The sequence below is a fragment of the Protopterus annectens genome, chromosome 2.part0 (genome assembly GCF_019279795.1).
Source record: "Protopterus annectens isolate FY-2018-M chromosome 2.part0, PAN1.0, whole genome shotgun sequence".
In the NCBI taxonomy this organism is placed as follows: domain Eukaryota; kingdom Metazoa; phylum Chordata; order Ceratodontiformes; family Protopteridae; genus Protopterus; species Protopterus annectens.
This window is the reverse complement of record NC_056728.1, coordinates 1540664990-1540689398: the sequence shown is the minus strand read 5'-3', so window position 1 is coordinate 1540689398 and position 24409 is coordinate 1540664990. Positions and strand designations below refer to the sequence as shown.

Here is a 24409-nt window from a genome sequence, read left to right as displayed (position 1 = left end):
ATAATTAGTAGGTTTCAAATGTAAAAGTGTTTAACTGTTTTATGGCTTCCACTTCTAGGCAAACTTCTGACAGATATGTACCTCTGACACAGAATAAATTCTAAGTATCTGTTGAGCGTGGGAACTGGAAGGCAGGTGACAGAGTGATGTAATCTGAGAGAACTGAGCAGTAATGTTGTGATACTAATTTGGGAACTCTCTCTGAGACTGTGCATTTTATATCTTGTCTTGGATCTAGAAACATCCATTCAGCACTTCTGCCTGCATGTTGCTGTGCAAGAAAGATTAAGACATAGTGTCTCTTAGATATAGATAGGAATATAAACATTTGTTTAGATGTTTTCTGTATTTGAGACTGTCCTGCAATGTTTTAAAATATTTCCTGTAATTCTGAACTCTGTAGTTACTGTGTTGTCTGAGTATCATCTTTTTCTTATTATTAAATATATTTAAACCTTTTAATTGTGGCTGGTTTGTTTAGAGATATTTAAGCTCCTAGAGTACTTGTATATGTATTTGGTGACACTGTACAGGCCACTCCTAAATAGCCTTCACGTATAGGTCACACATATTTGGATAATAGTAACATTACACAATAAGATTGATCGCCCTTTGGGAAGGGCCTTAAAGTAGCTGATAAGGGGTTTTGTTGGCAGTGATAACTACCTTATGGTCTGGGCAGAAGGGGGCATAGCTAGTAAACCTGTGCCAGCCTTTCCCAGGTGTGTGTGTGTGTGTGTGTGTGTGTGTGTGTGTGTGTGTGTGCGCGCTACTTGGGCAGGGACACGTAGCACTGGTTGGACAGAGAGAGCACTGGGAGGGCTTGGCTTGGAACCCTAGCTAAGGACTCAACTCTAGCTGTTCCAATGGGGAGTCTTACTGGGGATCTGGAGAAAGAGGCAGAAACCAGCCCCAGACTGACTGTGATCTCTGTGTGCTCTTAAGGAAAGTGTACTTTACTGTGTGTGTAATTGTCATCCTCCCAATGTGTACGTCCCTTACTGGTGCAAGTGGTGAGGACTGAGGCTCCTTGATTACTGGGCCAGTGCAGGGGGGTCGCAGTGTGTATGTATGTGTGCATATGCGTGCTTGCATGCATGAAAGCGAGGTATGTGCGTTTGTGTGAGAGAGAGAGAGTGAAGAATGAAAGTGATCGAGCACTAGCAGCAGCAGCTGTTAAGAGGCTTGCATACCTTTCGACCTCTTAGTTCAAGATATCTGGATAAAGTCTAAAATAAAGGAGGAATAAAGGTTCACAATAGGCATATATTTTAAATGTTGCGGTTATAAAAATCTCAAAGTTGCCTGTATAATAGGATTTGTGTTGGCATGCATTTTCTGAAGTGTAAGTGTTTGTGTGTATGAGAGATTGAGATTGATCAACCAGTGGCAACAGCAGCAAAGAGGTTTGTATATCCCTCAACCTTTTAGCTCAAGAAATCTGGATATAGCTTGAAATAAAGGGGGAACAAAGGCTCAAAAACAGGAACCAATTTTAAATGTTATAAAATTACAAACTAGTTTAAATAACAGGATTTGTGTTAACATGAATTTTCTGAAGGAAATAGTCTGAAAGTCAAACGTATGTCATTGTTTAGTGACTTAAATCCCCAATGATTGGCAACAAACCACACATTTTAGGAATAAGGGACCAAAAAATAAATATCCAGATATTTTAAATGATATATTTTGGATGTGAAATGTTTACTGCAGCACCATTTACATACACTATAGTAACTTCAAAACATTAGGTGGAGGAACTATTTTATATCAAAAATAATATGGAAGTAAAAAATAAGTAAAACGCAACAAGTAACCCATTCTGTAAGAACAGTAATGCCCTCCAGGGTGTGTGTTGTTGTGGAAATAACTCCCTTCCAGGGCTATAGAGGCCCTCCGTCTGTGGTGTCAGGCCTCAGAACACCCCTGGGTGGAAGTTATTTCCACAATAACACAGACCCTGTTGGGCTTTATTGCTTACGTAATGTAGTACTTTTGGTGGTAAGGTAGAAAATATTGCTGTTTTTGATTGCAAATAGTTTCAGATATGTAAAACATTTAAAACATTGCTGGAAACACTAAAAAAAACTATATTCATAGCATATATCTATATATATGTGTGTGTGTGTGTGTGTGTATATATATGAAACAAATGTCTTCAAGTACTGGATCTTTGGTCTTGCCATTAATGTTGGTTTTAATCTATGCTTACTTACAAAAATGTTGACTTTTAGGCTTGGAAGGTTGGCGGTGTCCCATTAATTTTGCTGATTCTGCATCAAAACCATATGAGATTATTGTATTGCCAGCATCAATTCAGTTACAAAGTCCACTACCCTTTGCAGTTAATGTCAGTGCAGAGTAGTTCTTTTTAAGCTGACCAAGTTTCAACATGCAGCTGTTCAGTAAACACAAACTTTTTAAAGCAATTTACTTAGACTAAATTTTGAGCAGTGGAAGAATGGTTTGTGTAGTGACACTTGGGTGGGCATATTTAATATTTATTCTGTGTGAACTGTGGAGATGTCACTAACCATAACAAATAAAGCAAACCCCTCAGTCTGTTGTAGCAGTGACATTCTTCATATTCTTTATAGCTATTCAGCATTGTGAGTGCAGGTTGAAAGATTCTTTGTTTTAGGACTTCATTTAAAGACACCAGTGCCTTTATGCTGATTAGATGTACTTTGCCAAACCTCCATCAGTTTCCTTAAACCTCCATCAGTTTCCTTTGGTGTAAATAAAAGCACAAGGCTTGTAGACTTTTTCTGTGTATTCTGCTCTTTGCATACAGGAAGGTAATGGGAGAGATTCGAGAAAGATTCTGAGATTTTTACCTTTCACTCTGTCTCTTCTGGAAATTCTCCAAGAGAGTGTTGTTGCATGTATTGAGATTAATTGTGTACTTTAATTCAGCCCTACATCTGCATCTCTGTGGCAGTTTAAGCGTCTCCTGGAAAAAAAAACAGACTTGATTGTGTCACTGAAAGCTGTTAAGCGAATGCAGAGGGAGACTGTTGGACCTTTGCCTTGTTTTCATTTTAGCTCCCTGGGAAAGTATATAGCTGTTTAAAGAGTGCTGTGAATGTTTCAGTTCCTTACAATATGAAAGGATGGATTCTTGTCTTCCTCATTATGATTCTTCAGTTAGAAAAAAGCTTTCTTCATTTTGAGAGTTTAATTTACCAAATCCTTGTTCCCAACAAGTATTTGAGAAAAAAAAAATAATTATGTAGATAACAGCAGAACTTGCCAGTTTCAGTAATAAATGAAATAGATACTCCAGACCAGTTGAGAAAAGAAATTTATATTAAAACGTGTGCTGCAGTATAATGCATGGTAAATTAAATATCTGTTTAGGCAGAGTTCAGGTCATCTGGGAAGTACTAAAAGAATGACTTTAGAAACAGCAACAAAAAGTGATGCTATGTAAGTTACTTTTAAACCCTCCCCTTTCCTCAAATTTCACTTTTGCTTAACACATGTCCTCTTGAATCATTTTCTGCTTGTTTAATCATCTTCCAGTAAAATGGCTTCTTCACATATCCTTTGAGTTTGTTCACTTCCAGCATAGTAAACTCTTGCTTTGAGTATTAACAGAGATTCTTCTGTCTTCACCAAATTTCTATTTTTTTTAATTGCTAGACAGCATTTTGGTCTCCCTCTTCCAGCTTTCTTTAATTTGTACCTTTTCAAAAATGTGGTGCTCAAAATCGAACACACTGACAAAGTGGAGTTTCATCAGTTGTCTTTATGAAGATGTAGTAAGTTCATAGATCTGTGCAGGGCTAAGAACCACTTGGGTCTTTTTAAGCCTAACCATGCATCCCAAATCTCTGACAAGTTCTGGTACCCTAGATGAGTAAACAAGGGCTTGCGAGATGAAACATTTACAAGCAGGGGCCTGGTTGAAGAACCATTTACAAGCTGCCTGTTTCCTTTAGAGACATTGGTGCCAAACCAGGGATGAATTTCCTGTACCCCATCCAGTTGTCCAAGTTGCACTTAATTGGGTTAGGATGGAATTCCGCCTCATATGGATGAGGAGCCTGTTCTAGAGAAAGGGTGGTCTCTGAGATGCATACATGTCTTTTCAGCAGATTCTGTTTATATCCCAAGCAAGGTATACATCTTTAGAACTGTAATTCTAGTGCTGTTTGGTTTGCGGGTATGCAGGAGATACATCAAGGTGGGGTTTGATAATGCCTTATATGCCAGGCATAGATCTTCTCTCAAAAGCCTGTAGGAGACTGAATACAGGGAATAGGGCTTTGAGGTGGTCTATATTGCACATGTTACTTATACCCTGTATTCCTGGACATTCCAGTTGTTGGATGTTCCTTGTTAGGTACATACCAGTGGTGACATTGTACTCAAGTCTGAATGCTGAATACAGTGAAACAATGACCTCTTTGGACCTAAGTGCCATACCTTTGTTTATAAGTTGCACAACATAGAATGATTTTCTCAATACTGTAGACACATGACTGGCAAAGGCTAGATTACTGTCTACACCAAATCCCTGACTGCTGGGTCATCTCTTGGGGGGGGGGGGAGTTTTCAATATGATAGTTACCAGGGGTGTATGACATCCCGAAGGATATTATGCATTTCTTGGCATTTAGTTTTAGTACATGGCTGTGCAACAAGTTATTTGTCTGTTAGCCCTTCCTGGAGAATGTTAGTGTCATTGGGGGTTATGTCACTCCTAATTTGCAATCGTTTGCAAATTTGGTCTGCTAGAGGCCCTTGACATTGGTCTTGACAATAGATAAGTAAATCCCAAAATGGAGGGGTCCCAGGACAAATTCCAGAGGGACACTGCTTTTGACTGGTCTCTTTGTAGAGGTGGACTCCCCAGTTCTAACTTCCTGGGTCCTTCCTGTGAGCCAGCTGGCTGTCCACCAGGTGACATATGGGTTTATACCTAACCTCTTGCGTTTGTCAACAATGCCTGATTGGGGTATTGTCACATGCCTTAGCCAGGTCAAGGTAGGCAGTGTGAACTGTTTTGCCCTCATACATTGCTTTGGCAACCTTCTCAAAGAAATCCACCAGGTTGAGTAGGCATGACATGTCCTTGACAAAACCAAATTGAGCTGGATCTAGTGTTTGCAGGTTTCCTATGTCATTATTGATCATTTCCATGATAATGCTTTCCATGACTTTGCATATGAACCTAGTGAGACTTATGGGTCTGTAGGTGGCCAATCTTTGTGCATGACTGCTGCTGTTCTCCCTTCTTGAGGCATGAAGCCTGTTTGTACACTATAGTTAAATAGCAGTTCCAGTGGACATATGTTATGCTGCCTGTTATTTAGAAGGTATCCTGAGAAACTGTCTGGGCCCATCAGTGTGGTGGTCTTGGCCTTAGAGCACTGAAGACTTGTTCCCAAACCCGACCCAGCAGCTGTAGTCTTAGTAGATTCCACTGCTGCTAAGCACTTAGTTAATTCCAATCTTTCACTTACTCTTTCTGATAAGGATGTGAAAATTATTGATAGGTATGAGAAGTGTGTACTTCTGCAACTTTAGTTTTAAGAATTTTAAATTATCATGTCCATATGTTAAAGTTTGTTATGACAAATCTTCAAAGTGTGAGAAATGTTTTATCGCAGTTTCTTGTGAGAAAGAAATCTGCTTTAAATAACTTAAGTTTCTTCTTTTGCACAGGTCACTACTCATCTTTTGTAGTGTGTGTATGACTCTCTTGATACTTCCTTCAAGGCTATGGCCACTGGTAGTGTTTTAAGGAGGTTTGCATGGCTGCATTCTCAAAACCTTCCAGATGTTAAAAATGAGATGCTATATTCTCCATATTCCTATCTCATTACTGCTTCTGAATGTATACCTTTCTCAATACGAAAGACAAACTTAATAAATTGTAAAGACACTTCAAATTCTCCAAAAACACCGAAGCTGTACAAACCAGTTGCCCAAAATATGACCACTATCCAAACGAGTTCAAAAGAAATAGTTTTATTAAGCTCCAACAATGCTTTTTGTTGATTTTTATCTGAAGAAGTTGTTTTTTTAAAAACATTTTAAAAACACCGGGGTTTAAATTCCCCACTTTCCTGTCACATGTTTACAAACAACATCATCAATGGATATCCATATGTCACCTGACAAATAAAACCCCACCTCTCCTTTCTTTTATATAACAAAGCTCTATGAATGTTGTGAACATCGTGTCACCGATCGCATACACAAACCTACCCAAAATAATCAAATAAAAAACATTTCTTTGAGTGTTTACTTTAAAAATACTTCATGGACTAAATATCACATTTAAATATATAGGCCAAAAACAAATTATTCTTCAAACTGCCACCACTAGAATTATTACATTTAATATGGAATGACCACCAATTTTTTTACAGAACATATATTGTAAAAATATGTTAAAAAATGTATGTTTGTATATATCTATAAAGCATAAATAAGCAAAAAAAAAACTACCTATTTAAGCTTCTCAATTTTAGAATACACATAATGGAGCTTAGTTCATTTATTCCTGGGTAATGACAAGCGTCCAACCTCAATTGCCAAAAGAGTTCACATTTCTCTAGAATAAGTGAATCCGGTCCCCCCTCCCCTCATTTTTGACTTGGTCTATTGCCCAAAATATAAATTGATGCTGGGGGTACTCAGTGATATGTCTTGCAAGTGTATTCTCCGCCTTGTGTCTCCCCATGGTGTACACATGTTCGTATACCCTTTCACGAAGTCTTCTGTCGGTCTTCCCAATATAGAAGACCGGACAGCATGTGCACCTTGCTATATATACTACTTGCTTACTCTGGCAATCAACTTTATCCCTTATTTTATATTTCTTCCCCTTAACCTCAAATGTTTGGCCAGTATCCATGTATTTGCAATATCTGCACATATTGCATTTATGCATACCCATTACATTCACCAACCTGTTTGATTTATTTTCAAAGGTATGCTTCAAATTATTTCCCCTTTTGAAGGCAATTCCTGGTTTCTCCTGGAATTTGCCCCTCAGTGTACCATCATTCATTAATATATCCCAGTTCTTTTGGATTATAGAAACCACACTTTTAGCATCAAGACTGTATGTAATTATAAAGTATCAAGACTGTATGTAATTATAAAGTAGCCTGTCTGACAATTGGTGATTCTGTAATCTACTCATTATGTTGGTTAAGAATGGACAAATATATTCCCCTCTCCCTTTTAAACTGGACTTTGTCGATCAAGTCCTGAATTAAGGCTGGGGGTAACCTCTTTTTAAGAAAAGTTCCTTCATAAAACTATATTCTTCCTGGAAGTCGTGCTCTTTTTTGACCATCCTCGCAGCCCTAACCAGTTGGCCCTTTACTACAGATTTCTTTTGTGTAAAGGGGTGACAACTAGAGTACTGCAAGTAGGAATTAGAGTATGTGTCCTTACGGAATATTTTTGCTATATAGCATGCGTTGCCAGTGTCCTTAATTAAATCCACATCCAGGTATGCTATTCTATCCTGGGCAAAACATGATGTACAATTGAGGAATTTTGATGTAGAGTTAAAGAATTCAGCTATCTCCTGTGCAACTTGCATATCTCCCTTGACCAGAATAAAAATGTCATCCAAGAAACGTGTATACAGTTGGGCCTTCTCTTGGATGTGTGGGTTGGCCATGATGTACTCCCTCTCCCAGTGTGACATTACTAAGTTGGCCACACTTGCCCCACAAGGAGAGCCCATGGCCACACCTATTTTTTGGAGATAATACTTATTGTTAAATGTTACATAGTTGTAAGATAAAATTATGTCCAGGAGTTCCTCAACTAACTTAATTTCATCACATGGTGCCTTTTTTGCCTCATAATAGAGGCCACCCATTCAGTTGCTTCCAAATGTGGAATGTAGGAATAAAGGTCTTTAACATCTATAGTGAGGAAATTAAGTTCCTCACTACAAGTAATTCTATTGATCTCCTCCAAAAACGACCATGAGTGTTTAGAAGTCTGCTTTTCACATTTAACATATTTTTTTTTAAATATTATCGACAACTTTTGCGCAGGCATATGTGATGCTGCTGTTCCTTGCGTCAACCAAAGGTCGCATAGGTGGGTTATATAAATTTTTATGGACTTTTGGTATTCCGAAAAGAATAGGAACCCTAGGTGCTGGCATGGTGAGGTAGTTATAGAGGTCAATATCTGTCCTAGCTTCTATAAACATATCGTTAATGTAGGACCTGATCTAGAGTACCCTGTGTTTAACTCATTCTTACATACTTCCACATAGGTGTTAGTGTTGACTATATCCGTCATCCTGTTGTTATAATCTTCATAGGTCATCACCGCTAAACCACACCCCCTTGTCCAGTTCCATAACTCTTGTCAGAAAATTGCGCAAGGACTCCAACATATATGTTTCCTCTTTACTAATGTTAAATGCACATGTATTTCCTAAAGAGGACTTTCCTGTAACATGACGTACATCCAATTCACATACTTGGTCAAATAATGCTATTGTGGGGTGAAGGGGTGGGTGATACGTACTAGGGATGTAATATTCACCCCTTGCACTCATTTGTTGCCCCATTAATGCACACAAGTTCAATTTCCTGACAAACATTTTTAATTCAACTAAGGTCTTTGCTAGGTCAGCTCGTGTGGAAGGCACAGAAGTGAATCCCTTAGCCAATAATTCCACTAGTTCATCAGGGAACACAAACTCAGAATAGTTGAATATTTTAAAATCCAAGCTGGAATTATAAATTACCTTACATATGTGTGTAACATCCAATTCTCTATCAACATCGTCCGAGTTTAATTCCACCTGTTCTTGGTTTTGCTTCGGGCTTTCCGGCCTGAAGAAGGTGCATGGTTCAAAGCTCTGTTCTGAAAATTTGAACCATTTGTTGCCTGAGGTTGTTTACTATGTTTTGTGTTGTTGGCTAAACGTTCACTACGACGTAGGGAATCCGACGTTGTGCCCCCACTTCCAGTACTTATAGTACTCGCATCCACTACTACTTCCTCACTCCTTTCTTCCCCCACAGTCTCATGTGGACTCGCCAAAAAGTTCCCTTGTGATACTGGTGGTATAGGATAAGCTACTCCGTTGTTATAGTCGTAGATATCCCGATTCAACTTTTTAATTTTAGTTGCATTTATTTTAGATACATACTGGTCTATACTACTATAGATCTGCTCATACTCAAACCGATATCTCTGGAAGTCTATATCTTTTTTAATATCATTGTCCAGTTTACTTGTCTCCTTTAACAAGCCATTCACTGCCTCTTGGTAATGTTTGCACATCAGTTCCAAGAGTTCGAACCCATGCCTGTCAAAGAGTTTAATGAGATCACGATGATAAATGCAATATGTGCAGATATTACAAATACATGGATACTGGCCAAACATTTGATGTTAAGGGGAAGAAATATAAAATGAGGGATAAATTCGATTGCCAGAGTAAGTAAGTAGTATATATAGTAAGGTGCACATGCTGTCCGGTCTTCTATATTGGAAAGACCGACAGAAGACTCTGTGAAAGGGTATACGAACATGTGTACACCATGGGGAGACACAAGGCGGAGAATGCACTTGCAAGACATATCATTGAGTACCCCCAGCATCAATTTATATTTCGGGCAATAGACCAAGTCAGGAATGAGGGGAGAGGGGGACTGGATTCACTTATTCTAGAGAAATGCGAACTCTTTCGGCAACTGAGGTTGGACGCTTGTCATTACCCAGGAATAAATGAACTAAGCTCCATTATGTGTATTCTGAAATTGAGAAGCTTAAATAGGTATTTTTTTTTGCTTATTTATGCTTTATAGATATATACAAACATACATTTTTTAACATATTTTTATAATATATGTTCTGTAAAAAATTGGTGGTCATTCCATATTAAATGTAATACAATTTTAATAATTCTAGTGATGGCAGTTTGAAGAATAATTTGTTTTTAGCTTATATATTTAAATGTGATATTTAGTCCATAAAGTTTTTTTATAGTAAACACACAATGAAATGTTTTTTATTTGATTATTTTGGGTAGGTTTGTGTATGTGATCAGTGACACTTGATGTTCACAACATTCATAGAGCTTTGTTATATAAAAGAAAGGAGAGGTGGGGGTTTATTTGTCAGGTGACATATGGATATCCATTGATGTTGCTATTTGTAACCATGTGACAGGAAAGTGGAGAATTTAAACCCCGTGTTTTTAAAATGATTTTTATCTGAAGAAGTTGTTTTTTTAATAACAACGAAAAGCATTGTTGGAGCTTAATAAAACTGTTTCTTATGAACTCGTTTGGATAGTGGTCGTAATTTGGGCAATTGGTTTGTACAGCTTCGGTGTTTTTGGAGAATTTGAAGTACCCTTCTGAATACCTCAGAGTATGAGCTGTAAGCTAATATATGTTGGTATTAACTTAGCCTTTCTTAGTAACTACTATAGAGCACTAGATTGTTTATCTAGCTTTCTATTGTATAAACATGTCTCTACCTCATAAATACTTGTTACTATTTCTTCTAAATAATGGAAATTATGATTACTAATGGGCTATGTAAAATTTGTACTCTAGCCTTAAATGTATATTTTATCTGATGTTACTAGTTCTGCAATGGAGCTTTTCTCCCCGGGCCTCTACTGAAAATGGACATATATCCAGTCGGACTAGCCCGGTCAACAAATGTAAAATAAATAAAAAATAAATATTCTCCCATGGGTAGAGTTTAGTGATTGGTTGCTTGCTGTAGAGGTGATCAGAAAGGTCAAGGGAATCACTAAGATTTTTCAACTTTCCTTTTCCAAATTGTCCAAGAGATTTTCTTTTTCCTCTTCCATTTTTCAGAAAACATAATATAGTTTCAACAATATTCAGGTAAACAGATGTTTAAGAAAGAATGGCAAGGGAGTTCCAAAAAGAAGTCTCTAACTTCCCAATATCAGGGATAGTCCAATATGTCTGAGTGACTGTTCAAGAGCTTGTGACACATTCTGGCCCTGGCCCACTGTTGCTTCCAGAAAGTCTTAATCTCCATTTTTCTCTTTGACAACAGATTGCTTCAGACAAATGGATTCTGAACATCATTCATCAAGGCTACAGATGGCAGTGAGAGGCAATTCCTCATTTCCAGAATGTCATTCCTCATCCTCTAGATTAGACATTTTTGTTTCCCCTCATTCATAACATGCTGTCCCAAAGACTGATGTTCCTAGTGCCAAAGAAAGACATATTTGGAGACCAGTTCTGAATCTTTCTTTCTTTTCTAAATCTGTTTGTGATAGTGCCCAAATTCAAAATGACACTTCACAACCTGTTACCTCTTCTTCATCATCTTTCACATCTCCTGGTAACACTAGACTTATAAGATGCTTAGCATCACACCTGTATTCATCCAGACATCAGACATATCTTAAGGTTTTGTGTGGCTGGATCACATTATCAGTTCTCTGCTTTAACCTTTTGACTATCCACTGCACCAAGAGTGTTCACAAAGTGTCTAGCTCCAGTTATAGCTCATTGCAGAATAAAGGGTATCCATATTTTTCCATGTTTAGATGACTTGCTTATCTTTGCAGAGCCTTTCAAAGTGTTCAGACATATTTCTCCTGGGTTAGAGATTTCTTACACAAGATGGGATTCCAAGAGAACAGTCAAAAGGCTTTCTTGACTTCCTCACACGATTGTGTTCCTAGGACGGCAACTTGACACCTCAGTTCAGAGAGATTTTCTTTCACAGGAAAAAATAGATCCTTATTTAGATATGTTTCTAAGGTTTTCCACTCAGACTTTGGTCACTGCAATGGAATTCCTCAGGATTTTGAGCATCATCGCATCTATGATTCTCATGATAACCCTGACAAGACCACATGAGAATGATACAGTGATATCTGAAATCTTTTTGGTCTCAGCATCAACACCCTTTGTCTTTTTAAATCCTTCCTTGCTCCAAAGCAGTCAGTCACCACAGATGCTTCAGAGTTTGCTTGGGGAGCAGTTTCAAGAGGGATAAAAATGCAGGGTGTGTGGGACACGAAGGACAGACACAAGCACATAAATATCTAGGAGATACTTGCCCTGATCAAGGCACTCAACTCTCTGAACCATCTTTGAGCCATAGGACCTCTTTACAGTGGTTTCAGATAATGCCACAGTCATGTGGTACATCAGCAAGCAAAGGGGAACCAGGTCCTACCCCCTTAACCATTTTAGCTTGGGATATGGTTTCACAACACAATCTCATTCTACAGACATCCTACAATTCCGTCAGAGCAAAATTGTGTGGCAGACAAGCTTAGCAGGACCAGGGCAGGAAGCTTGATCAGGACCGTTTTGCCTCCTCTTTGAACAATTAAATGGCAAGTTTTTATTCCAGGACCATATGCAGGAAGGCCTGGAGGACAGATGCCTTTTCATTTCTTTGGACAGCAGTGCTCCTGTATGCCTTTCCAACCTTTCCGCTAATATCCATAAAAGATTCAGAAGGAATCCCCCAAGATCATTGTGGTGACTCTCTCCTAGCTTAGGCAACTCTGATTATTCCTTATTTCAGAAATGGCCAGGGGCAATTACCACAAGCTTCCTCACAGACTAGATCTACTCACACAAGCACAGAGATGTTTGATAAGTCTGACATCAATCATTTTCAGCTGACTGCCTGAATGATAAGGTCTTGGTTCCTTTTAGGCACCTGTTTACTGAAAACGTGTAGCAGGTACTAATGAAAGCAAGAAAGCCTGCCACTAAAAATCATGTATTAGCAAATGGAAAAGGTTTTCTAGTTGGTGCCAGCAACATAAGCAGCACCCATTCAGGGCTAGTTGTTCTCTGGTTTTAACATTATCTATGTGAGATAGTGTCCTATAGTCTTTTTATTCCTTTTTGTTAAGGTTCATGTATCAGCCATTTCAGCATATCTGCCCATAGATCCTCCTCTTTTAAGGCAGTTGCATGTCAAAATGTTCTTGAAAGGGATTTTGAATAAGAGGCCACCAAGTAAACTGCTGGCCATTCCTTGGGGTCTTAATTGGTCCATTTGAACCAGCTAATTTGGCTGACTTCAGGTTCTTAGCATGGAAAACAGTTTTCCTGATTGCCCTGATCTCTGCAAGAAGGGCATCCGAGTTGTAGGCTCTTAGAGTAAGTCAACCCTATCTCATTTTCTAAAGGGGCAGGGTATCATTGACAACTAATACTTATTTTATGCATACAATGGTATCCAAGTTTACTTTAGGCCAAGCTTTCAATCTCATTATTTTCTTTACGGCGTCTAAAATTAAGAAAGGAAGGATACTCTGTACCTTGGATGTCCACAGACATCTCGGATACTATCTTTACAGAACTAAATCTTTCAGATCTTCGGATCAGTGGTTCATTTCTTGTGAAAGTAAGAAGGGACAACCTGTCTCAAAACAAGCTATTTCCAAATGGTTGTTATGGCAAGTTCATCTTACACAACTGTACTTTTTGTCCTTGACTTTGTTGAAGACCTGGTTTAACTATTGACTTGGGTGCTGAAAGACACAGCCAGGAAAGGATGATGATGATGACCAGCTGATTCTCACTCACCCAACATGAGGGTAAGCGTTTGTGATCTGTACTGCTGCAAGATACCTAGATTATAGTACTTGCATGCAGAGACTGTGGCGAGGGTGAGGGTCTTGAGTGCATATGCACTGTGGCTAGAATATCTGATGTGCGGAAATGTGCACTCTCACTTGATCCTGAGCATCAGTGTGCTTTCTAACCAGCAGGAAGTTGTAAGGTGCATAGAGAGGAAATCTCCTTTCTCCCAAACTGTATTGGCTGTTCTCCCATGTTTTTGCATGCCATTGGCTGGGTACAATGAATGAGCCAGTAGGGATTGGGGGATGATGGTCATGGGGTAGGGTGGGGACAAAATAATTAAGAAATATAGTGCCACTTCTAAAAGTCTGTTGCATCTACTGGTGGATCCGGTGCACAAAATCCATATCTGTGCAGGGAAAAATGTCAGTCCCATATTTCACAAGGATTATACAATGTATGAAGTCTAAGGTTAGTCTAAAATTGTGGAAACTGAAAATTGATAAAATGCCTGTCTAAGGTTGAATATAGTTAATGGGACACATGCTAGTAGTTACTGTGCTAAGGAAATATAAGATAGTGGGCATTCCTTTTTTCTGGACATTTCAGAATTATCTCAGTGCTACATAGTTTAGTGTCTCTTTCTAGGAATTAAGGCGATTTTTTGCATCTTAGTTGTTTGGGGGGGGGGCTTTAAAGTTTAATTGAAAGTAGTCCTGCAGAGGATAAAGAATATTTGAAGCATTTTGTGACTCTAGAACTCCCAACCATTTCCAGTGTAAATTGTTTACTGTGCAATATCTTGGTGAAAGGCAGAGAGAAGAGATAATATATGAACAGTGTGCTAAAAGAGATGTGTCCAGCCTCCGGGGACAACATTTCTTATTGTTGGTGTATGATTGGCAAAGATGGAATGTATAAGATACAGCATTAAACAAAGGCTGTACTGAAGACACCCAAGCCTAAGAATGTATTACAGTTGAAATCTTTTTTAAGACTGCTAGACTATTACCATAAACTTCTACTAAACTGAATGCATTGTTGGTGGATCTGTCTAACTGAAAATGGATGGAGAACTGTGAAAGGTTATTTTATTAGCCAAAAAAAGAATAACATCATTGTGGATATATGCACTTATTTGTACCTGTGAATTGGTACACTGTGCTTCTCCTTATAGAATTGGTTTGTATTAAAGGATATTAAAGGCCTTTTTGCCAGGAAGGCACAGGATTTACTTTGTGATCTTAGACAAAAGCTGGAAGTAATCATGCACATGTGGAGAGAAAATATCAGTCTGGTTTTGCTGGGTGAGAGGGACAGAGAGCCTGATTCCAAAAGACTTTGCTCTCTGTGTAAGTGACTACTTACACTGAGAGCAGGTCTCTTGCAATCTGGCTCCTGAATTCTGTTTATATATGGGCTTTACAGCAAAGTAAGTCACTTACACTGAGAGCAAGTCCGTCAGAATCAAGGCAGACTTGCACTGAGAGCATCTGTTTTGGAATCTGGCCCATAAATAACTTAACTAATTTCTTTGTCGAAAAAGATTCACATTGGTAATGGATGATCAACCTTTATTGCCCAATTTAATTCAAGAAAAAGGGTTATCATTGATGATCATAGCACAGTTACAGTGGTCCCTTTTCCTGCATGATATTTCTGCATTATTAAACATCATGGTAATACTTATAGACTGTTGTGCTTTCCACAAGAAAAGGAATAATGGCTAAATACCATGGATCCACCTAAACTGCATTATATCACTATAACAGAACAGACACCAGTAACAAATATTCCCATTCAGAGACCACTCAGAAGTAGATGTGTGTTGTCCAAAGTGCATGACGTTTTTGAAAAAAGGGGAGTTGATTCATTGTACGTGGCCTTTCCTCCTAGAAAAGATCAATTGCCTGTGTGTTAGGAAGTCCTGCTGTCTGGTAATGTCTTTAATTTAAATTATTTATTCATTTGTTAACAATATGACTAGTCCTTTTCTGACACATTCCTGTATCGACCTGGGCCACAAGGGCACGAGTAATTGAAGAATGTACATAGACAGTTGACTAGCCACTCAGCATGTCTGTGGAAGATGAGAGAAAACCACAATTCCAGGAGACAACCTACATGGGTTGATGTCATATGAACAGCAGCTAACTGGAGGATAGGATTCAATCTCAGAACCTCGTACTTTGAGGCAGAGATCTCAACTACTGTACCACCATGTAGTATGCCATAGTGTTGGACTTTGTATGTAAGGGTTATTAAGAGATTAGAAAATTGTGTTTTGTTTGTATCTTTGAATGGTGACCAGATATTGACGAGCAAATGGATGACTTGGCAAAACATTGTATTAGTTGCAGAATGGTTCAACATTCACCATCCAATTACCTTAACACTCAGGAATGGCTATCACAGATTTATCAGCATATCCATATTGATTTTGCAGGCCCATTCATGAACTCTGTATATTCTTAATTGCCATAAATGCGCACTCAGTGGTGACTAGAGGATATTGCATAGAATCTGGCATTTCCGAAAAATACTGTTGCAGGGTTTCAAACAGTATTGGCAAGGTATGGCCTGCCACAGTACTCTGTAAGAGGGTAATGTATCTGCATTTAATATCAGAAGAGTTCAAAACTTCCACAAGAAGAGGCTGTGCCAATTAAGTGATTGAATTGGAGGGAGACATGTATGAAAGTATAGTTAGACCGGCTTCTCTATAGTACTTTAGGGATTTCTATCTTTAATAAGGTAAAACAGTAGATTTTCATCATCATTATGATCACTGCTTTAGTAACCTAAGCTATATGGGGGTTATATCCTGTATAGGGTATAACAACCAGTCAGCCTCCCAGATTTCAGTGCACCTTCCACGCACCCAAACTGTTAATCAGCTAGAGCTTACTAAAAGTCAGGTTTGAGTGCCAACCCCCACCGAAGCTTTCTCTGATGTAGTCCATACAGCCACCATGGACATGGGGTAGACGTGTACTGTGTGGTTGTAGTGGGATCCCTTAGGGGGAAAGGGGGAGCTACTCTTGTTGGTCTTGGGAGAAGAAGGAAATGTGCCCCTGCTTAGCCAGAATGTTGTGCCCATTCCTGCGAAAGTTGTTGCTGGCAATACAGGGTCTGGTTCATCAGAAATTCCTGTCAAAATAAAAAAACTAAGTATTTATCTTCTCCTGTGTCAGTAATTTATTGGGCTTGGCACATTGTTTTTTGCAGGCTCTTGATCCTTCTTGTAAGGTTGTTTGACTAATCTTTCCCTGAAGAGATTCAAGAATTCAAACCTTATTGGGCAATGTGAAGGGACAGATGACGATTTTTCTGTTCAGGTTTCTGGTTCAGATTTTGAGAAGTGTGTGGCATCTGATCCTCCCTGTGAGGAGTTCTTTCTCTGAGACTTTCTAGGATGAATCACTGTTTTCAGTGGGAGAATATTGAAGTTTCTCAGTCCCTTAGAAAATATTATGATAAGGAGATGTTTTTGTCACAGCCTGAAATTTCCCTGACAAGTCAGCCTGTTGCCCCTAAGAAAGCAAATAGTTTGTAAAAGTTCCTCAGTCTTTCAGGTTTTTATATACCAATCCCAGACCTGACCCAGCAGTCATAGCTTTAGTGAATTCAGCTGCTGTTATACTTGATTCTAATCCATCGCCTTCTGATAAGAATGGCAAAGCTTTTGATAAGTTTTGGGGAAAAGTGTGTGCTTCTGCAACTTTAATTTTTAGAATTCTAAACTGTCAGGCTCAAATGTTAGTTTACCATGATTAGTTGTGAATGTATGAGGAATGTTTTGGCATGAGTTTCCTGTTGTGAGGAAAAATCTACATTGTGCAGTTTAGTTTCTTCACTACAAATTTTTAAAAATGTATTTTTGACTCTGTAGATGGTACTTCCAGGGCTGCTGCCACTGGAACTACTTTAAAGTGGTTTGCCTGGCTTTGTTGGCAGTACCTCCCAGATGTCAAAAATGAAATTTTGAATTCTCCTTTAAACAGAGATTTAATTTTTGGCTCTTCTGCCTCAGAAGTTATCAAAACATGTGATACGAGGTTAAAGCTGATTCAGGGAATTTAGCAGATTTTGACCCTGCTTTCACTGTTTTCAAAGGAGTTCTCATTCCCCTTTCTAACTTTGGCAAAAAAGTACAAAGTTGCTGTAGATTCTGGCAATTAGACACTTAAAAAGCAATGGCATGGAGATTCCAAAAAGAAAGCTGGACCCCCCCCCCCCCTGCACAGAATAAAGGAGAATTGACTAAGTCAGAATGGGGTTCTCTGCTCCCTTTAACTGTGGCAAAAAACAAAGTACAGTCTCAACAGATACTGATAAGGAAACCTTTAAAAAGCAATAGCAGGGAGGTCCCAAAAAGAAAGAAACCCTCCTCCCCCAGAATAAAGGACAGTCAAGTAAATCAGAATGACTGTATGAGGGAACTTGTTGCCCCCTAATACATAGACACACACACCCTGGCAGTCCCTTTATCTTCAAATGGGTCCTCAATGAGATCCACATAGGTAATGCAATAAATTATGAGGCTGATTGGCAAGATTTTACGTAAAAAGAAAACTGAGGGGTCATTTGTTTAAAAAATACAGATCTGTATGCTTAAGAGATTCTGGTTAATCCTCCTCATATTCTCTTGTATTCAACCTCCTATTCTGTAATCCTGTTAGAATTTTGCACAATTCCAGAGCTACATTCTTTTCACAGCTTTGTAAATCTATGCATATGTCTTGCATTCTATATAAGATGCTCACTTGCTTAATAATTTGCTGGGATAATTTTCACATTTTTGTTGATATCTGTTTATGCCTTATCATGCATATGCCTTGTTCAGTTGTGTAAGAATTAGCTCCGAATTTTTACAACAGATATGTTTACTTTAGTCACTTTTACAATTAAGTGTGTGTGTACTGTGTATACTGTATCTAATCCTCTGGCATGTTTTGGATATTTGTCTCTTTTGAATCTGTCTAGTGCTTTGGCTGAAAAGGGTTCTATACCAGCCTACATTACCCAATTAACAAACAATAAATAAACAAATGTGAAGCCAAGCAGTTTTAGAACTGGACAGCACAGCATGTGTTAGGGCAGAGAAGTCGCAGCCAGGCCAAATTGTCTCAAGGACATATGGGCAATTGATGTGACATGAAGATACAGACCATGTTAAGAGAGCTGTGAATCAGAAAGTAGCTTGCACTATATAAGACCATTGATTTTTGACAGGAAGCCAGATAACCAAGCATGACTGTCAGAAAAGATGAATGTTGACCACCATACCCTAGAAGGATAGATGGCCAGTACTGTGCCTGAAAAAAAAGCTTGATGACCAATGCCACACCCGTTCAAGGAAAGATGACCAGTGCATTACCCATGGAAGGGCAAATTGCCAGTCTTTGCTTCCCAAGGGTAGAGGAATGTGATGCTGAAACAGTCAAATTTCATACAGTGGACTCTTACGTTGGTGGTAAATTACCTAATAAGCTTATTCAAGGCACTGCTCCAGAAACACTGTTTAATGACCTCAGGAGAACCCTTTTGAGATGGAGCTTGTTGGAGCAGGGGCAAGTGTATTGTGATCCTGATTTTAATTTCATACCTAAAATCAAGTGCCACTGCAATATTCAAAACTGATAAATTCAAGCAGTATTGCATATGTAGGTGCTTATTTTTACTGTAGTCAATTGTTTTACATAATTGCTTCCCTGGCTATATGTCTGAAACGGGAAGAAGTGCAGTTTATCTGTGTTTTACCACTCATACTACATGCAAGTGGCTATGATTGTACGTCTGTGGCATTTGCAAAGAAAGTCAATGGCAGTGTTAACTTTCCCTCTGGCTCCAATAATTACAGTTAATTGTTAGCTGACAAAGATGCTTTAAATCTGTTGATTTTCAAATAATTCAATGATTATCAGTTAGTTTTAAAATGTTGAAGGCTGTAGCCTTACAACAGGTTGCCTTGGGGTCTGCAGAAGCATTTTAATTAAAGTTGCTATATTTATCTTCAGTTTTGTTTAGAGTGGGTTGAAATATTAAAATCACTTGGATGTGGTAGTAATTGTCTTTATCTGTATATTTTGACTTGCTAAACAAATTATTCACTATTAAAGGTTTGTCTGCATTTTTTTCCAGCAAGAAATCATTTACCAGTATCCAGTCTCTGAGGCATCACACAAACTAAAGGCTGTCAGAGGAATTTTTCTAACATTGTATGACATGCTAGAAAATGTTACAGGAGGACAGGTTATCAGGTAATGTTCTCTTCTTTTTCTTCAGAAAAAAACATGCTTTGCATTTTTTCATTTTCTATTATCCACTTAAATCCTACTCATGTTTGTGGGCTGAGCCTAATCTTAGCTTACAAGTAGCAAACATAGTGTAGAAAATCAATGGGATGCTAGCATGCACACACACCCACACTCACCCTCACCCTCATTCACTGACTGTTAACACTGTATGCACACCCTTGGCCATGTTAAATGGTTGTCATGTCACCTCTTAGCTAGACATTGAGAGCAGTGCGGGGACTGCAGTCAGAACTTACATGGACACAGGCAAGTCATGAGAACTGCACAAAAGATGACATGAACCAAGCCAGAGAACAAAGTACTGAGAGTTGTTGTTGTGTCTTTCGGCTTTTCCCGGTTAGGGGTCACCACAGCGAACTCCGGTCCACTAATGATTGGCAGTAGATTTTTACGTGCCGAGTTGCCTGCCCTGACACACAACCTTCAACGAAGGTACGCCCATTCACGCATGTCTCCACATAGAAGACGCTCTAGCTGAGAATCGAACGAGACAACGTCTTACTGTGAGGTGACAACGCTACCGCAGCACCACCACCGCAGTAGTGCTAATAGCCACACTTACTGCCCTGTTTCCCTCTCAAACACTGTACAAGTTAAAAGATAAAAACATGAATGACCTTGATTGATAGCTATTGTAAAAGCATAATGAACTGACGTAGGGCACATGAAGTAATTATTGTAGAGAATGAAAAGTGTTGCATAATAAATTGTTTTGCATATAAGAGCACAACCTTGAGTGTTTTTTTGGAAGTAATTTGAATGGTCAGAAGTGGGGAAATGGATTGATAGTAGCAAAATCCCTTCATCACTCTCCTAACCACAACCACACTGTCTGTACAGCCCTCATGCAACATTTTGCTGTGTAAAGTAGCTTTTTAACAGCCCACCTAGCTAGTACTGAACTGTACAAGTGGTTTTATAATATAGCTTTGCATATGCCTTTAGTCTTATGTGTTCGTTATATTCATTGGTGCATTTGAAGTGAATGGAATGGAGTAATTGCTGTGTTACAGTACATTCTTCCTATTGTCTGTGAAGTTCACTTAAGTTCTTTAATGGGAATGTATTTCTCAGATTTTTTAAAGATGTTTTTCTGACATCATCTAAGTGTCATGATGCATTTGTATCCTTTTCATTTTGTATTTACTTGCACCATTTTTTTAATCATAAACTTTTTATTAAGCCTTTTTCCAAATAAATGTACTGCATACCTAACAAGGATAACACTGGGCAGCTTCTTATTGAAATGAAGGCACTAGAAATGACAAGTGCCAACACCTGGGAAAAAATGATTGAGAATAATGGAGAAATGTGAATCTTGAGCATTACTCTTCTCCAAAAAACGTCCTTTTTGTAAGGGGGACAAGCTCTCCCCTGCACCCCCTAAAGTTATGTACCAACTCCGAGATCACTCTACCTTGTAGCAAATGGAAAATTCTGAAAAATGGCAGTCTTGGACTTAGTATATGCAAGTCCATTTTTTTGGCCATTCAGTCCTCATGTTTCAAGACATGCTGTAGCATGTCCTGACATTTCAAATGGTTACCCATTTGGCTGTATCCACAAACATTAGTAACCAGGCACCAGAATATGCAGTATGATGCATTTATTAAAATATGTGGATGCCTCTCTCTTCAATTCTGTGCATTGATTTCTTGAAGATAAATGTCTGGTGAATCTCCTGTGATGTTGTTACAAATGAAATTGTAAATAACAGCAGTACAGCTAGGATGAACCACTGGAGGAGAGAATGCATCATGGTGCTGCAACCACGGAATGCTGTGGTGCATAAGATAAGAGCATAAAGGTCAGCAAAATACTTTGTCACTTTTATAGCATTCAGCAATTCATTAAAGATATTTTTTGCATTCACATAGTGCTCTAGTATCAGATCTCCAAGCTGGAGACTGCACCTTGTTAGTCTGACAGCATGTTGTTGATCACATGATTCCTAGCGTAAAAGAGTAGGCATACCTCCCCTTGTCTTTCTTACCGTCTGTTGTATGATCAAGCAGTTTTACACCTCCTCTCCCCATGTTCTTTTATTTACTTATTTTACTATTAAGCTAACATATTTCAGTAACTGTTCTGCTGCTGCAGCTTTACTGTTTTATTTTTCTTTTCTGAAGCATTTTTTTTTCTTGCTGTACACCAGTATCTGCTGAATCGAAGTAAATTTCACATTTTTTAGGAATGTGAATAATGATAGATTTTGTTCTTACCTTGTCTTTCCTAAATTTCTCCAAGATGTTGGGCTTTTGACGTATGTTTGCTTTTCCTTTGATTTTGATTCCTTCATGACGGTGTTCTAGAAGAGGAGGAGATTTCTCTGTGTGTTGGTCTGTCTGTTAACCTTTCAGGAAGGTAAGTTTATTCTCCTCCTCTCTCTCATTGCTTTCTATTTGTGTGAGTCATCAAACTCCAGGATCGCTGCAATGTTGGTAGTTCAAATCTCTCTTTATATCAAGGCCAGTAATACTGTCTGTTATCTCAGTGTTATGGCAAGATTGTCAGCCTTCAGGTCACAGATATCTGTGTTAATTTATCCTCTTTTTGTTTTTAGTTTTGTGGCAAGAACACTGTGGCCTTTTGATCCTCAACACTGTCACTATCCATGACTTTCTTTCCCTACCATGATGACACCTGCAGAATCACTGAACTGTAGCACGAGTTGACAACCTTTGAGATATCAGAAGCCAAATTGCACATAAAGATGATGTCATCCAGTGGTTGTTTTGTTTAGTGCCATGCAGTACAATCTCCAGGCAAAGGTTATAGTTTTGTGATATTTGTTTAAAATGCGTTAAGGCTACTAGATTAGCATGATTAAAAGGGTATACTTTTTCTGTGATTTTTTTCCCCACCCCTGAAACACATTTCCTTGCACACTGTAGCTCAGAACTGTTCCCTAGAGTGCATAAAGGATCACATCAACCTTGCTTGAGGAAAACAATTATTCAAACACACATCCACTAAAATTTTGAAAAACTGAATCCACTACTTTTGCAAGGAACCAAACCTCTTGTAGTCTCACCCCTTACTTTGTTATTCACATTGCAAGTTTGCTGTAATTTGAGAAATAACAGTTCTTGCAGGATGCAGCCGGGTCATGGAGAAACAGTACATGCACAGAGAAAATAGAAATAGTTACAAGTTGTAGCAGGCAGCTGAACGTGAACATAAAGAACAGTTGAGAATCTATAAGCAAACTGCATTTAGGAATTTGAAGGAAAACTTGATTACACTTTCTTCCTGTCACTGGTGAACACCATCTCTTGAAAAGCATAAGAAAATACAGTATTCCAAGCATAAAAAGATAATGACATTGGAGAGAGTGGGGACAGAAGAAAAAAATAGAGATCAGGATTTTTTGATACTGGATAATCCTAAAGTTCCCGCTACTAAATGGGTATTCTCCCTTATGGAGCCATCTGCTAACCCTCCTGTGATTCCTTTTCCCTGTATATGGATACAGATTATTTATCCATGAATGTTTTAAAATTGTACAGTAAATCACTCCAAAGCAGGAGGGACATCTGTTGGTCTCACCGACATACTAGCATATCTCTACATTTTGCAGTGAGAAATGCAAACCATTGTTATTACCAACAGTGGTTCTTAAGAGTAAAAGAAAATGTAAACAAAGCCCCTTTTCTTCATCTTTTGATGAAGATGAGGACTTTTATGCGAGTCACAGATTCATAGATGCTCACTAGGCTGTTGATCTGTAAGGATGTTAAGAAGCCTAGCCTTGTATTACCGTGGTATGTTCTAGCCCTTATGTTTTGCAAATGAATAATGTAGAGACAGGCCAAACAAGTATAATTTGGGACATTTGTGAGGGACAGGGATACTAAACCACAGGTGAATTTGTGGTTACCCAGCCATTCATCCAATGGATGGGGAAGTATTTTGCTTAATGTGCTGTGGAAGACTGTTCCGTCAAAGCAGTATTCACCACCACACCTCTCCCTCCAACATTTTCTGTTTATTTTGCAAAACAGATTGAGATCTGTTACTGTAGGAGGACTTAAAAGGATATATCGGAGTTTCCCCTCTCCCCCTTTACATCACTTTTACTAACAAGTCAACTGTTTGGAAGGACACTTTCACGGGCTACCAGGTGAGCCTTCTTTCAGTGGAAAAATGTACATTGAAATGTTGCATCTGCCCGAGTCAAGATGGACTATTCCTGTTCTGTTTCAAACATTTTAGGATGTTATGAAGGCTAATGGTTAGTACCCACTCTGCCATCAGAGCAAATGAGCATATAGATAGTGTAGAATGCATGAAATCATTAACTCATTGATACTGACAGATAATGCAGAGGATTTTTATTCATAAAGCAACTGTACATAACTGCTGTATAGTTTTTGTGACTGTGGAGGCAAGAAAGGATACAATGATGCACTCAATTTACAAGCAATTAAATGAAGCAATCTGTACTCTTGAAATCACATCCTGCTTTGCTTGTGTAGTAAACTAAAATGAGTACAGTGAGGCAATCCATCTAATGGTGTAGCAGATATATGA

The 24409-nt window shown here is 38.6% G+C and overlaps 1 protein-coding gene across 2 annotated transcripts in view; it reads left to right on the top strand.

The window, feature by feature from the left end:
- The window catches only part of INTU (inturned planar cell polarity protein), a 1478455-nt gene that overhangs the window by 603543 nt on the left and 850503 nt on the right, over positions 1–24409 (top strand). For both annotated transcript variants that reach the window (XM_044061672.1, XM_044061671.1), the window contains exon 5: positions 19701–19819. In XM_044061672.1, the coding sequence (XP_043917607.1) occupies positions 19701–19819 (119 nt within the window). The remainder of the gene's footprint in view (positions 1–19700; positions 19820–24409) is intronic.